This window comes from Phoca vitulina, unplaced genomic scaffold (genome assembly GCF_004348235.1).
Source record: "Phoca vitulina isolate PV1807 unplaced genomic scaffold, GSC_HSeal_1.0 scaffold56, whole genome shotgun sequence".
Taxonomy (NCBI): Eukaryota; Metazoa; Chordata; class Mammalia; order Carnivora; family Phocidae; genus Phoca; species Phoca vitulina.
The window spans coordinates 4,382,752-4,396,261 of NW_022589759.1; the positions used below are offsets into that span (position 1 = coordinate 4,382,752).

Below are 13,510 nucleotides of genomic sequence, written 5' to 3' on the forward strand. Positions count from 1 at the left end.
ACAGAGAGAGACACAGCGAGAGAGGGAACACAAGCAGGGGGAGTGGGAGAGGGAGAAGCAGGCTTCCCGCAGAGCGGGGAGCCCGATGTGGGGCTCGATCCCAGGACCCTGGGATCATGACCAGAGCTGAAGGCAGACGCTTAACGACTGAGCCACCCAGGTGCCCCGGTGGGTGCACTTTTAATCCCCATCCCACAGATGAAGAGATGGCTAAACTGGCCGCCTCCCGGACCAGCACTTTGTCACTGCGCCATAAAACACGAGAAAACATCTTGGCGGGAATTGTGCTGAGCAAAGGGCAGAAGGGAGAAAGCACATAGAGAAACATGACTTTCTGGAACCCCCAAGATGAGTAGGGGTAGAGGCTGGTAGGAGCAGGGGAGAAGCTGAGCCTGAATGATGCCCCCCAAGAGACGTCCCTGTCCTGATCCCCGGAGTCCGTGACCATGTGACCTCACATAGAAAATGGGACTTTGCAGGTGTCCTGAAGGAGATCTTCAGCTGGGGAGGTGATCCTGGATGATCCAGGAGGGCCCCAGGTGCTCACAGGTCTTTGTAAGAGGGATGCAGGGGGTGGAAAGGAGATGTGAGGACAGGAGCAGGGGGTGGGGGGGCGACAGGATTCCCAGCACTGAAGGTGGAGGAAAGGCCACGAGGCAAGGAATGTGGGCCACCTTCAGAAGCTGGAAAAAGGCAAGGCAACAGATTCCTCCTGGAACCCCCGCAGAAGGATCGCAGCCCTGCCCACACCTCGATTTTATCCCAGTGAGACCCGTGTCGGACTTTTGACCTCCAGGACTGGGAGACAATGAACTTGTGTTGTTTTAAGCCACTTGTGTTGCTTGTGGTCATTTGTTAAAGCAGCCCGGACACTGACACGCCAGCCACCGTTGGCCCCACGAGGAACCCACGCCCTGAGCTCGCAGACTCCTTGTCCTCCCTGCAGCCTGCACACCGCAGACCCACCTGCCCACCTCCAGCACCGGCCCTACAGCCTCTCGGGGGAGCGGCTACTCAGATCCGTGCACACCCAAGTGCCCCGCACAGTGCTGCAAACAAAAGGTGCTCAAGAATGTTTGTGGGAGGGAGGGAGGCAAGGAGGGAAGAAGGGGCACACGGCGGAGCTGCCTGGAAGGTCTCCACACCCCCAGGTGCCGGGAGCCACGCCAGGACCAGGACGGGAGGGAGGGTTGCCAAGGACAAGAGCCTGGGCGGACGGCGAAGGGGACAGTAGCTGTAACGGGGCAGAGCACACGTTACAGAACAGGTGCTCCCAACTCAACGGGCTTCCCCCCGGAAGCCGAGCAAATGCCCTGCGCCATGGCCGGTGCAGCCGGCCCGAGTCCTCTGCTGAGTGTCCCCTCTTCAAACAAGCCCTTGTCGGTCCCCTCATCCACTCCCCAACCGCTCAAGGTGTGCAAGAACCCAGGCCTGGTACCTCAGGAAAGCAGACATGGTCCTTGCCCTAAATCGAGGAATTACATAGGAAGTTGGTTTAAAAGAATAATCAGGACAGATAGGAAGAAGAGAAACCATAAAAGCACGAGAAGAAATCATGGACTATGTTTTTTGTTTTGTTTTGTTTTAAATCTCAGCATGAAAAGGACTTTCCGAGCACAAGACAAAGGCAGAATGGGGATGTCTTCTGCAAGGTCCGAAGACAAACACCACGCTGGGGAAAGTACCTGCGGTTCCTAACACTGACGATGAATAATTCCGCGCACAAACCAAGTGCTCTGAATCATGAAGGAGCAAAAGACCACCAGCTCATGTTTTTACAAAAGGGACGCAGGATATTAACTTAGAGTTCCCAGAAAGGAGGCGATAACTTCGACATGTAAAAAGAGACTCCAACTCACTGAAAACCAGAGCGTGTCTGAAAATGGCCCGAGGGCGTCACCTGTCTCCTGGGGGAGGTGCAAGTCTGGCTCCTGGTGCCGGGGGACAGAGCTTTCAGAAAGCAATCAGGCAGTCTCGGGCTCTAAAACTGCCCAGTTCCAGCAATTTCTTTTTCCGACTTATTAACTGCAGTGCAGTACCTGTTCAAAGTCATCCATGGCAATCCTGTTCACAACAGCCAACTATTGGAAACCCCCGTGTCCATGAAACATGGTGCTGCCATTAAAATCAGATGGTGAAAGCTTTTTATTTACCTGTATGGAAAATATTAAACATATGTTGAAGTATGACCTACATACGGTCGTGTGCACAAATATTAAGTGTGCACCTTCTTGCATACGTGGACCCCTGAGGGACCCCCCACGCTGATGCAGGGGAGAACCTCTCTGGCACCCGGAAGGCTGCCCGTGCCCAGTCTCCGTCGATGGCCCCTTGGAAGATGAGCCACATTTGGATTTCTAGCCACGTGGACTTACTCTGTTTTGGAACACCACAGAAATGAATATAAATCATACATAGGTCCTCTTGTGTCTGTCTCCTCTTGCCCAGTGTTACCACAGCAAGATGCACCTGTGTTGCTCCATGAACAACAGGGATGAAAAACTGTAATCCATCCTCTCTTGCTCTGTCATATTTCAAGAATTCCACTGATCCGATATGCCACAATTCACTCAACTATTTGCATGTGGTGGGGCATTTCGGTTGTGTCTGGTTTGGCCTATTACACATAACACTTCCACCGACAGTCGTGTGCAGGTCTGTAAGCAGGTACAAGCTCTCATTTCTCCCGGGTGGGATGCTGGGTCATCGGCACATGAGACTGGAGTGATGCTGGACACTGCCAGGCGGTTTTTCCAAGCGGTGGTCCCATTAACAAGAGAAGGGGCAAAGGTGCATGATACTGTGAGTACTAAGTTAGCCTACAGATAATGAAAAGGGAAAGGAAACCAGGGTTGGTCGCCTTTGGGTCTAGGAAGTGGGTGGCTGGAAGACAGAGGCGGCCAGAGACTCCTAAGGTACTCCCTTTTGCACCTTCTTGAATCTTGAGTCACCAGCCTGAATTGCTGATTCAAAGGGGGAAAGGCAATACAGACCAAGCCTGGGGGGCAGAGCCTGTGCAGGAGGGGAGGGGGCTTCGTAGTGGAAGGAGTGCTAGAGAATCCAAGACCACGCAGGGGCTCAGGCAGGTGGGGAGGACAAGCCTCCTAGGATGCACAGAGCAAAGGGAGGCTCACATGGGGACTCTCACATGGGGAGGACTGAGGCAGGTAACCCAAGGGGCCTGCCTAGGACTCTTCAATGTTAAGGGGAAACAACCCTGAATGAGCAGACTGGGCAGAGGGAGGGCTGCTTGGCCCATGACTCACTGATCTGGGCTCTCTTCTACTTCCCCCAGCTGTCAGCTGTGTAGCTCCCCCCCAGGCCCTCGACTTCTCTGAGGCAGTCTTCTCTGTAAGATGGGAATCATCATATCCCCACACCCTGGACTGCAGAGGCAGGGTTCTTAAATCCCAGCCTCAGGTCGACGTGGGTGCCGGATGCGTTTTCCAGCCCCTGAAATTCTATCTAGGCAGTGTTTGCGATCTGTGTGTGTGGGATGGTGGTGTGCCCCTCGAGACACACGGCGCACGCATCTTTTGCGGGGATGGCCAGGGTGATCAGGGACCCAATGAGGAGACGCCCGCACGAGGTGGTGGCCAATGTGACCAGGGGCCACCAGGAAGGGGAGGAGACGGGGTACATGCAGGGCAATTGTGCAATAAGTAAACATACCGCCACTCTCACTGGGGAAGGGAGTGACGGATCTAGAAAGAGCGGCACCAAGCTGGTGGTATCCACTGGACTGGATGGAATCGATGCACATATATACATTTATACACACACAGAGCTATAAATGCTGATTTCACAGTGCACACACACACACACAGATACACACCGCACCCCCTGGGAGAGCCCAGCCGCCCCAACACCGCAGGAGCGTGAGGACACCTGACATCAGAGCTTGATTTGTAATGACCATTCTTCTACCAAAAAGAGCCCAGAATCCGGGGAGAAATGACTGCTTCTGGGGTCGGGCAGGGAAACTATCCAGTGAGCCCAGACTTTCTTGTGATGCCAGGAAGCAGGCACGTGCTCAGAGAGCAATGGAAAGAACATCCAGAGGACAGAGCGGGCGCCCTGCAGAAGCTCCCATTCACCAGATCTGGGACATCAAAATAGAAACGGTGGTAACGAATGTTGGCACACTTCTTAAAACAGGAACTCATGAGTTCATGATAAGATGAATGAATGAATGAATGAGTGAGTGAGCGAGCATGCAGAGGGGCAGCTCTCCCTCCTCCCAGAACACCAAGGAAGAAAGGAGCGAGCGAAGGAAATAGAAGATCAGCAAGTAATCGATCCCGGCAGGGACCATCCACAGATGCTAGAACCAGAGAGAAAAGGTGTGAGAAACAGGGTACTGACAGCCTTCACAGGACTCTCCGTGAAATACTTACTAACTATGATGGGGAGGTCAGTAACTTTACGGAAGAGAAAGCTGACCAGGAGGAGTTGGGAGAACTCCATCATCCAGTACACGCTGGCGGACCCAGGTCCCAATTCCCGGGACAGCCTCGGGACCCCAGGCAAGCCACGGCACTCCCCAAACCTCAGGTTTCTGCAGGGCTTTTTGTAAGGATTCAAAATAGCGTCGTGCACCCATAGATGTTCACTGGAACATTCTTCTAAAAATTAAAAAAAAGGAAACCATCTAAATGGCCATCAGCAGGGGGTGGCTTACATAGAAACCCGTATGTAGCCACTGAAGAATGTTCTCCATGGGTAAATACTGCAGGGGCATGGAGAGGCTGGAGGGCTTGCAGATGCTGTGCACAGTATGATTTTATGTGTTTGTTTGTTTTAAAGAGACACTACGTAATTGTATATAAATAATAATTACTGGGACGGGGGCTGCCCTAAATGCTTTACGCATACTGAATCATTCCCTTCCACAACCGATCTGGATCGCTGCAGTGAATACCCCATTGTACAGAAAACTAAGGAATTTGCTTGGGGGCTCACCCCTGGCAAGTGGCAGAATAGAATTTGCAGGCAGGTAGCCTGGGCTACGGGGGTCAGCGGTCAGGTGTCAGTGCTCCTACCCAGCCTCTCAGGAACTGCACAGCAAATGGGGCCAGGAACACCCAGGCAAACAGCCACCTGATTAAATACAAACAGTACCTCCCTCCACCCCCCACCGAGCAGGAGGAAAGTGGGAGCAAACAAGTGCCCAGTGGAGGAGGCATCTTCTATTGTGCACATTCTTATTGTGGCTTATGAAAAAAAAAAAAAGTTTAGAAAGGAAAAAGAGGGAGGGAAGGAAAGAAAAATACGTCTAGTTCCTGGTTCATAGAAGATAGTCAAAGAATAGCAACTACTATTAGTGTATTTCAATGATCAAGGAAGGCAAAACTATCACTCACATTTCAATGCTGGAATGTGGGGGAGGGAGGGACAGAGAGAGGGACAGCTGCCGGGAGGGGATTCCTGAAACGAGAATGAGAACTCTGCAGAATTCCCCCTGGGCATCAGGTACCTCCCAGATCAGAGGAGGGAGGCCAGCTTGCCTTGGGGAAACCTGTAGTAGCTTGAATGCAAGTCTCCATTCTCCAAGGCCCTGCCACCTCCAAAGCCCTGCCACTGGAAGTCTCCCTGGATTGCACCCAGACTGCAGCAGTCAAGTCCCCACCACTCCCCCGTACACAGGCTGTGTCCAGCCCGACGTCTTACATGTGCTTTCCTTCATGGGGCTTATCTCAGTTTGTAATTCTACACATACTACTAAAATTATTTGAGAACTATGTGTCTATCCCACCAGACTGCAAGCTCCAGTGTTTTGCTCACTATTTTGTCTCCAGCGCCTCCAAAACAGTCTGGCAAACAGGAGGATGCCTGTCCAAGGAATGGAGAAGCTAATTGTGTTGAGCAGTGGTTTTCAAACTCATGCATCAGACCCACCCAAGGGCTTGTTAAGACTCAGATTGCTGGTACCAGACCGCACCCGGACAATAGCTGATTTACAGAAAGAATGGACAAAAGTAGGGGAGAGCCAGAAGTAGTCTGTGTGGGGGCTGAAAAGGGGGAAACCAAACAGTAAAAATTTGTTAGCATGTCTGACTACTGACTTCATGCCCAGGGACCCCCAGCAGGGCCAGCCCCATGGGTGTGCTCAGAAGGGTGTGTGCTTCATGGAATGCCCTGCTGTCGTCCTCTTGAAATTCTTGGTCATTTCCCCCACATTTTCCTTTTGCACTAGACCCCACACATGATGGAGCCGGTCCTGCCCCCACCACTGAGATCTTCTCTGGGCACGGGGCCACACACCCGACCCAAGTCAGACAACAAGACAGTGACAGATTCTTTTTTTTTAGAGAGAGAGAGCATGAGCAGGGAGCGGGGAGAAGCAGACTCCCTGCTGAGCAGGGAGCCCGATGCAGGGCTTGATTGCAGGACCCTGGGATCACAACCAGAACCGAAGGCAGTTGTTGCTCAACCAACTGAGCCACCAGGTGCTCCAAGACAGTGACAGATACTTAATAAAAACTGCTGTCACTTTTTGAACTAAGCATTGTATCAAGAGTTTTAATAAAAATTATCACTTTTTGGACGAGGCATATGCAAAGAGTTTTAGACAATTTTCATTTATTCTTTTTTAATTGCTACATTCACCGAAGGCATATTCATGAGCCAAGAAGTGTGCCGAGCATTTGCATACATTATATAATCTAATCGGCTCCACAGAAAGCCAGTGAAAGGCACTGGTGAGGAACCTAAAAGTCAGAAAGGGAATCCAACATTTTCACAGATTCTTACAACAAATGTCTCCACTTTCAGGCAAGGACATTTGAAATATGCATAATTTGCATTGCCATAAATAATGGACTCCAGGCTGGAACTCTGGGCTTCTGGTCCCAGTCGAAGCCCTAACCAAGATCTCCTGGTTGGGAATGGTCTCCCGGGTCAATATTCTTTCCCCCTACCCACAAGGACCCCCAAGCTCAGTCTTCCTGGAGAGGCAAAGAAAAGAGGTTCCTGAGGAGTACATGGTATAATCCTGGGGTCAGCTGTGAAATAACCAGATCTAATTAACATGGTGGTTTGGTTTCAATAGTTTGAAATATAAAGAATGATTATATGTAGGGCCACCTGGGTGGCTCAGTCGTTAAGCGTCTGCCTTCGGCTCAGGTCATGATCCCAGGGTCCTGGGATCGAGCCCCGTATCGGGCTCCCTGCTCCGCGGGAAGCCTGCTTCTCCCTCTCCCTCTGCTGCTCCCCCTGCTTGTGTTCCCTCTCTCCCTGTCTCTCTCTATATCAAATAAATAAATAAAATCTTTAAAAAAAAAAAAAGAATGATTATATGTAGTGCCTGCTTTTGTTCCAGATGATTCAAGTCTTCCTTTCCCCAGCAACTCCAGAATCATGAATCCTGAGCAATTCTTCCCCATTGTGTACTTGAGTTTCAAGTTGGGCAAACATGTGCTTTGCTGGGCTCTGTTCCCTACCAATGGGAAGAAGAGTGGGAAGATGGCGGAGCTTCAAGAACACAGTCCATCCATATCCTACCTAGGGACTTAGGGCGGATGGGTGAGGTTAATAACACAATTTCAAGAGCATCTGTAACCCCTATAGAAGATTATATATGTTCCCATTATGGCCTACAGGCCCTCCTCACCAATACCCTTCAAGATTCTATAAGGAACATAGTGCTGTGGACTGAACTGTATCTCTCCAAAATTCATATGTTGAAGTCCTAACCCTTAGTACCTTAGACTGTGACTCTGTTTGGAGGTAAGCCCTTCAAGGAGGTGATTAAGTAAAAATGAAATCATTAGGATGGGCCTTAACCCAATATGACTGGCATCCTGGTAGGAAGAGAACATTTGGACACATACACATGGAGAGAAGACCACGTGAAGACAGAGAGAGAAGACAGCCATCTATGAGCCTTCTAGTTCCTTCCCCGGAGGAGCTCTGGGGTGTTAGGATCTGCCGCCCTTAACAACAAGGCTCATGACACTGGGATTTGGGGGCAGGATTTCTAAGATGGCATCTTTGGACATATTCTCAAGAGCCCACAGTTTTCTAAGAACTTCTGAACTTTGACTATGTGTCTCAACGATTACCCTAATTAATATAGACCTTCTGGGGGCCAATTTATCACAAAGCACTGTTATGTGTGCATCTGTGACAATCACAGGACATCCTGCAGGGATGAAAGTTTCTCCATGGCTCAGAGAGGAAAAACTGGCAGGAACCATCACACAACACACAGTATTGACAAGTCAACTTGACAGTATCGAACCACTGAGTAGCGTAGTCACATTGCAAGTGGGATTTGACATGAATCCAGTCTGCAAACGTAGCTACTTGCCATAGCTGATGAGCATCAAGTGTGGTAATCAATACCAAGGGAAGAATATTTTCCCCACAATACCTGACACTCACCTTACCTTCAAGTTCATGAGCCAATTCTAGAGTTACCAAGTGACAGCCTTGAAAACTGACATTCACAGGTCGCTTGCTGTGCCTCGTGCTTAAGAGGCTGGTTATCCTAAACTAGCAAACTCTTGACATATTTAAATGCCATTTTGTACACATACATGTAATTAGACATTCTCAGCATAAGCATTATCAAAATCAAAATTCAAAAGGAGCCTAAATAAAGATTAGAATTCCAGAGTAATGAAAACAGTAAGAAAAAGATAACTATTGAGCAGACGATGCACCCGGCGTGGTTCTGCTTTTTATGTGACGGATCTCATGTAAGAAACTATTCCCTTCAACCATTGGCAGCCTCCACCCCCAACCAACCCTGCCTCTTGATTTTCATGCACTTGTATAATCCAAACCCCTACCCTGCCCCGAGCATGGGCTAGACCTAGACTCACTTCTTTTTTACTTAAGTAATCTCTACACCCAATGTGGAGCTCAAACTCATGACCCCAAAATCAAGAGTTGCATGTTCTATCGACTGAGCCAGTCAGGAGTCCCTAGACTCACTTATAATGAATAGAGAATGGCAGAAGTGATAAGATATCACTTCCAACACTGAGTTATAAAAAGCCTGTGGCTTCTAGGCTTTTATGGATGCTTTCTCAATCTCTCTTGGATCACTCACTCTTGGGGAAGCCAGGTGCTGAGCCATGAGGCAGCTCTGTAAACAGGCCCATACAGTAAGGGTCCAAGGCCTGCAAACAACCACAGGAATGAGTTTGGAATTGAATCCTTCCCTCTTCCACACCGTGAGCCTTCAGATGAGACCACAGCCCCAGGCAACAGCTGGACAACAACATCATGAGAGACCACATCCAGGAGCACCCAGCTGAGATGCACCCAGATTTCTGACCAACAGAAACTGAGAGATGATCGTTTGTTGTTTGAAGCCACTGCATTTTGGAGTAGTTTGTTACACAGCAATAGATAACCAATACAACCATTCAACATCAGTGTCTGAGTTTGAAAAAAATTACTAGTCATGTCAAAATTTAGTTGCTACATTTGTACTTTATGATTTTATTATAAACTTAGTTTGATTTTTTGAGTTGTGTTATCCATACACAGTTACATTTATTGCAAGTTTTGTTTATACTTTTTTAAGTCACCTTTTGATACAAATAATTTAAGACAACACTGGAAGGCTGCAATACATTGCTTCAAGAAGAGGTCCTATCTTGCTATATTTTGAGAAACACTAAGGATGTGTGTGTGTGTGTGTGTGTGTGTGTGTGTGTGTGTGTGTGTCTCATAAGTCCCTCCTGTGCCTGACCCTCCTGCAACCCAGGTGTGATCTCTTCAAAATGCAAATCGGATTGTGTCTGTTTTTGTTTATTGCATTCCTAATGTTTGGCGCATCTGTGAATGAGTGAAATGACTGTCATGACCTGATTTAAACCCTCCAATAATTCCCCGTTGCTCTAGGGATAAAGCCCAAATTCTTCATGATGGCCCAGAGGCTTTTCATGGTTCACCTCTGCAACCTCCTCATCCTCACACCCACCCCTGTCCCTCACCCCCTCGGCCCAGAACCGCCATGACCTCTGTCCCTCTCCCAGCACACTCCTCCAGATCCTTGCCACTCTTAGGAAACTTAAATATCCCTCGCCCTCCCAGCTGTTACACACCTGCCATTAAACAGTGCTCTGAAGTTTGGTCCCCATCTCCGCCACCAGGAGAGCAGGGAGTGTGCGCTTCTTCTATACCCCATCCCTGGTGTGCAGCACTGGCCCGACACACAGTACATGCTCCGGGAATCTGGGCTGAGTGAATGGGTGACCACTACATCAGTCTGTTGGAACCCCGTCCTCACCCTGGAGAGCCTCAGGAGGATGAATCAGTTCACCAACCAGGAGGGCAGCACAGGGTGGAGCCCAGCCAGACTTGGTCAAGAGATGGGAGCCCTGAGGGTCAAAGATAACTTCCCTGGAGTTGGCACCAAGTCATCGGGAAGCAGGAATTTCTGGTCCAACATTCTCCTCACCCACCATTCAGGTTAACACAGAGAAGGTTTTTTCCAGTAGCTGCATTAAGAGGATCTCTCAAACCCCTTCCTTGTTGTGACACTGGAAATACGGCAAGAACGAGGATCTTCAGAGCCATGACCACTAAGCTCAGATTCAGCCTCTGATGCCACTAACTGGGTCCTCCTTGGCCCTCCCGTCTCGACCACATGTCCCCTGCCTGGCCACTCTGCTTTCTTGTTCCCCATCATACCCCAGACCCTGGATCTCCGATTAAACATCTCTTGGTTTCTCTGTCATCTGTTGGCCTTCTCCACGAACTTCGTTTTGTACACAGCTGTATCCTTAGCGCCTGGCCCCACCTGTGAGCCTCCATGTCCTCATCTCTCATATGATTATAGTAATAAAACTGACCTCGGCACAGAGAGACCCAAAAGAAGACACAGCAAGTTCTCAGTAATAATTAGTATTATAAGTGAGGTGGCTGGGCAAAGTGGCGGGGGGGGGGGGGGGGGGGGGGGGGGGGCGGGGACGGGGGGGGAGACTCAGAGGCTGCCCAGAACACTGCATACAACAAGTGCTTATAAGAGAGAGTTACAACTCTTGTAGAAATGATCACTGTGATCACACTTGGCTTCTTTTTCCATTTTTCTTGGCAAAAAAGGGTTCAAATGGGGGGAAGTAAGTTTGAGAGCAAAGGAGATTCAGGCTCTGAGCTGAGCTGGTGGGAAACAGGTCGCTTCCCCACCCCACCACACCCCCAGCTCCTGTCAGTGCAATCTCCTGGGTTTGTACCAGGAGCCTTCAGAGATAGGACATTTTGTTTCTCACCCAGCCTTTGCTACCGGCGACCTGGGTCACCAGTCTCCCCTCCACTCCCCACCGCCATGTCACCCGTCACCCACCCTTCAGGGTGCTACCCAGAACATCCAGGTCCACGACCAGGTGGGTGAGGTCCCCCAGGTTGAAGACCTGTCATACCCTTGAGGACCCCTCGCAAAAGATCTGGAGAAATGAAGTGCACTTTGGTGCAGAGGTCAAATTCACGCCAGCATCTCTAGTCATGTTACATCACCCTCATACCTGGGACACCTGGACATCCTATTAAATCTAATCATAACCAACTACACCTCAGGAGTGTTGGGAAAATACCCAGCATGATGCAAAAACCAAAAGATAGGAAGAAAAAAATAGAAAAAGTAACGAAGAAAAGGCAACAGTATTGACAAACTGACTTCAAACTCGTTCAGCAGAACCCAGGGCGTGACACGTGGGTAGAGAAATCGATCTCAGCAAAATACTCAAACTCCACATTCAATCCATGTTGAACCCACACGTCACTTCAGAAACAGAGATGATGTGAGAACGGCCCTGTGGTCCTACCGCCCTGGCGCCGGAATTCTCTTGCTAACCTTCACGTATAAAATACTATTTTTCTAATGCACAAATATTTAGGAATCATACCACCAAACCGTTTTGACTGTTGTCATTCTTTGGGAGGAAAATTAAATAGTTTAAATCAAGTTGTTTTTCTATCTGATCTTTTCCATTAAAAAGTAAATGTAAAAAAAAAAAAAGTAAATGTAACTGGGAGGTTTCCCTTCCCCAGTCAGACAGCCATGGCGAAGGCTGTATTCTCCTGAGCACACCCAAGGCACTATTTCAGGAATTTCATTTTTGAATGACTGATTAGGCTGAAAAGAAAAAAAGTGCAATGCCCCCGAGATGCTTCTGCGGGAATTCAGCGCTCTCTGCTCTCATATCCTGCGAGATGCAAAGCTTATACTCTTACAAAGCTATGGAGAAAGGCGCCGGGTCATCCACTGACCCTGGCTTCACCAAGTGGAAGGGCTTTTTTTGGACAGCTGTGTCAGTTCAGCCGCTGGGAAACCCCTCCTCTCCCCAACCCTCCCACAACCCGGCCTAATAATCCTGTTGATTTATCCTAGAGGGTCCCGTGGAGGTTTCAAAATTAACACACAAACCTGAGTGCTTTTCAAAACTGCGTTGGAGATGAAGGAAGCAAAGCTGGGAGGCCTGGCTGCTCTTTACCCGATTTCCACCATTATTACTACTATTACTGCTAAAACATTTTCCCCAGGTGTTGTTGCTTTTGTTTTGTTTTGTTTTTTACATCACTTTGATTTTTTTTCCAATTCAAGTAACTTAAAAAAAAAAAAAAAATCCATATAGCAGCCCGAGTGCGGAGACCTAGAAATTTAAATTCTCTGGAGTCAGAGAAACCCAGGTGAAGTTCCTAGCTGGGTCGTTTGCTAGCTGGGTGCGTTTTAAGGGACACGTGTAACCTCTCTCTGCCTCAGTATCAAATCCACAAAATGGGCTGGCCTAAGAGAGTTAAATGGCGCGAGCCCGGCTCAGGGCAGAAATGGGAGCTGGCGTTGCTCCAAAGTCGGTTTCTTTCCAGAGCCAGGGGGCAGGGGGACGAGTTGCTGGAGCGCAGCACGCGGACGGGGTCCCGGGGGAGGGTGGGCTGCGGTGGGGCGGGGAGCCAAATCGCACGGCCCGCGCGCGGTCGCCCAGACTCACCAAAATTTCCAACTCGCTCCTCTCCAGGGGCTCGTACAGGTGGCCCGTGCCCGAGAAGGCGAGTTTCTGCAGGAACTGAGAGAAGCGTCTTTCGACCATGATGACCAGGCGGAGCCCCCTCGCTCAGCCTCCCGTCCGCCGGCGGCCGCCCCTGCCCGCGTCCCTCGGTCCCTGGCGTGGCCGGGACTGGCTGCGCGCGCCCAAACCTCCAGGGCCAGGCCTGGGTTACCAGGTAGCCGCCTACCTGCCCGCCGCAGGTGGGGCCCCGCCCTCGGGGCGGAGCGGCGCGCCCGGCTGCACTCGGCGCACCTGGCCCGGCCCCGGGAGCTAGCCGTGGGCTTGGCGCCGGCGTCTGAGAGCTCGGGCTGTTTCCCAATCTTGCCAGATCCTAAGAATCACCTGGAGCGAGGGATGGGGTGGAGGTGAGCCAGCGAACGCTTGTTGAAAATGCGGATTCCCGGACGTCGCCTTACCCTGTGTCACTGGGTCTGGAGCTGGCCGGGGAGCTGGACTGTAATGAGCGCCCGGTGGTTCTGGGGGGGTGGGGGGTGGGCAGCGGAGGGCGG

General features: G+C 50.2%; 1 protein-coding gene across 1 annotated transcript in view; it reads right to left on the minus strand.

The window, feature by feature from the left end:
* Positions 1 to 13,043, minus strand: part of ATP2C2 (ATPase secretory pathway Ca2+ transporting 2) — a 58,112-nt gene extending 45,069 nt beyond the window's left edge. The window contains exon 1 of the mRNA XM_032389802.1: positions 12,945 to 13,043. Within this exon, the coding sequence (XP_032245693.1) occupies positions 12,945 to 13,043 (99 nt within the window). The remainder of the gene's footprint in view (positions 1 to 12,944) is intronic.
* Between the last annotated feature and the right edge of the window lie 467 nt (positions 13,044 to 13,510).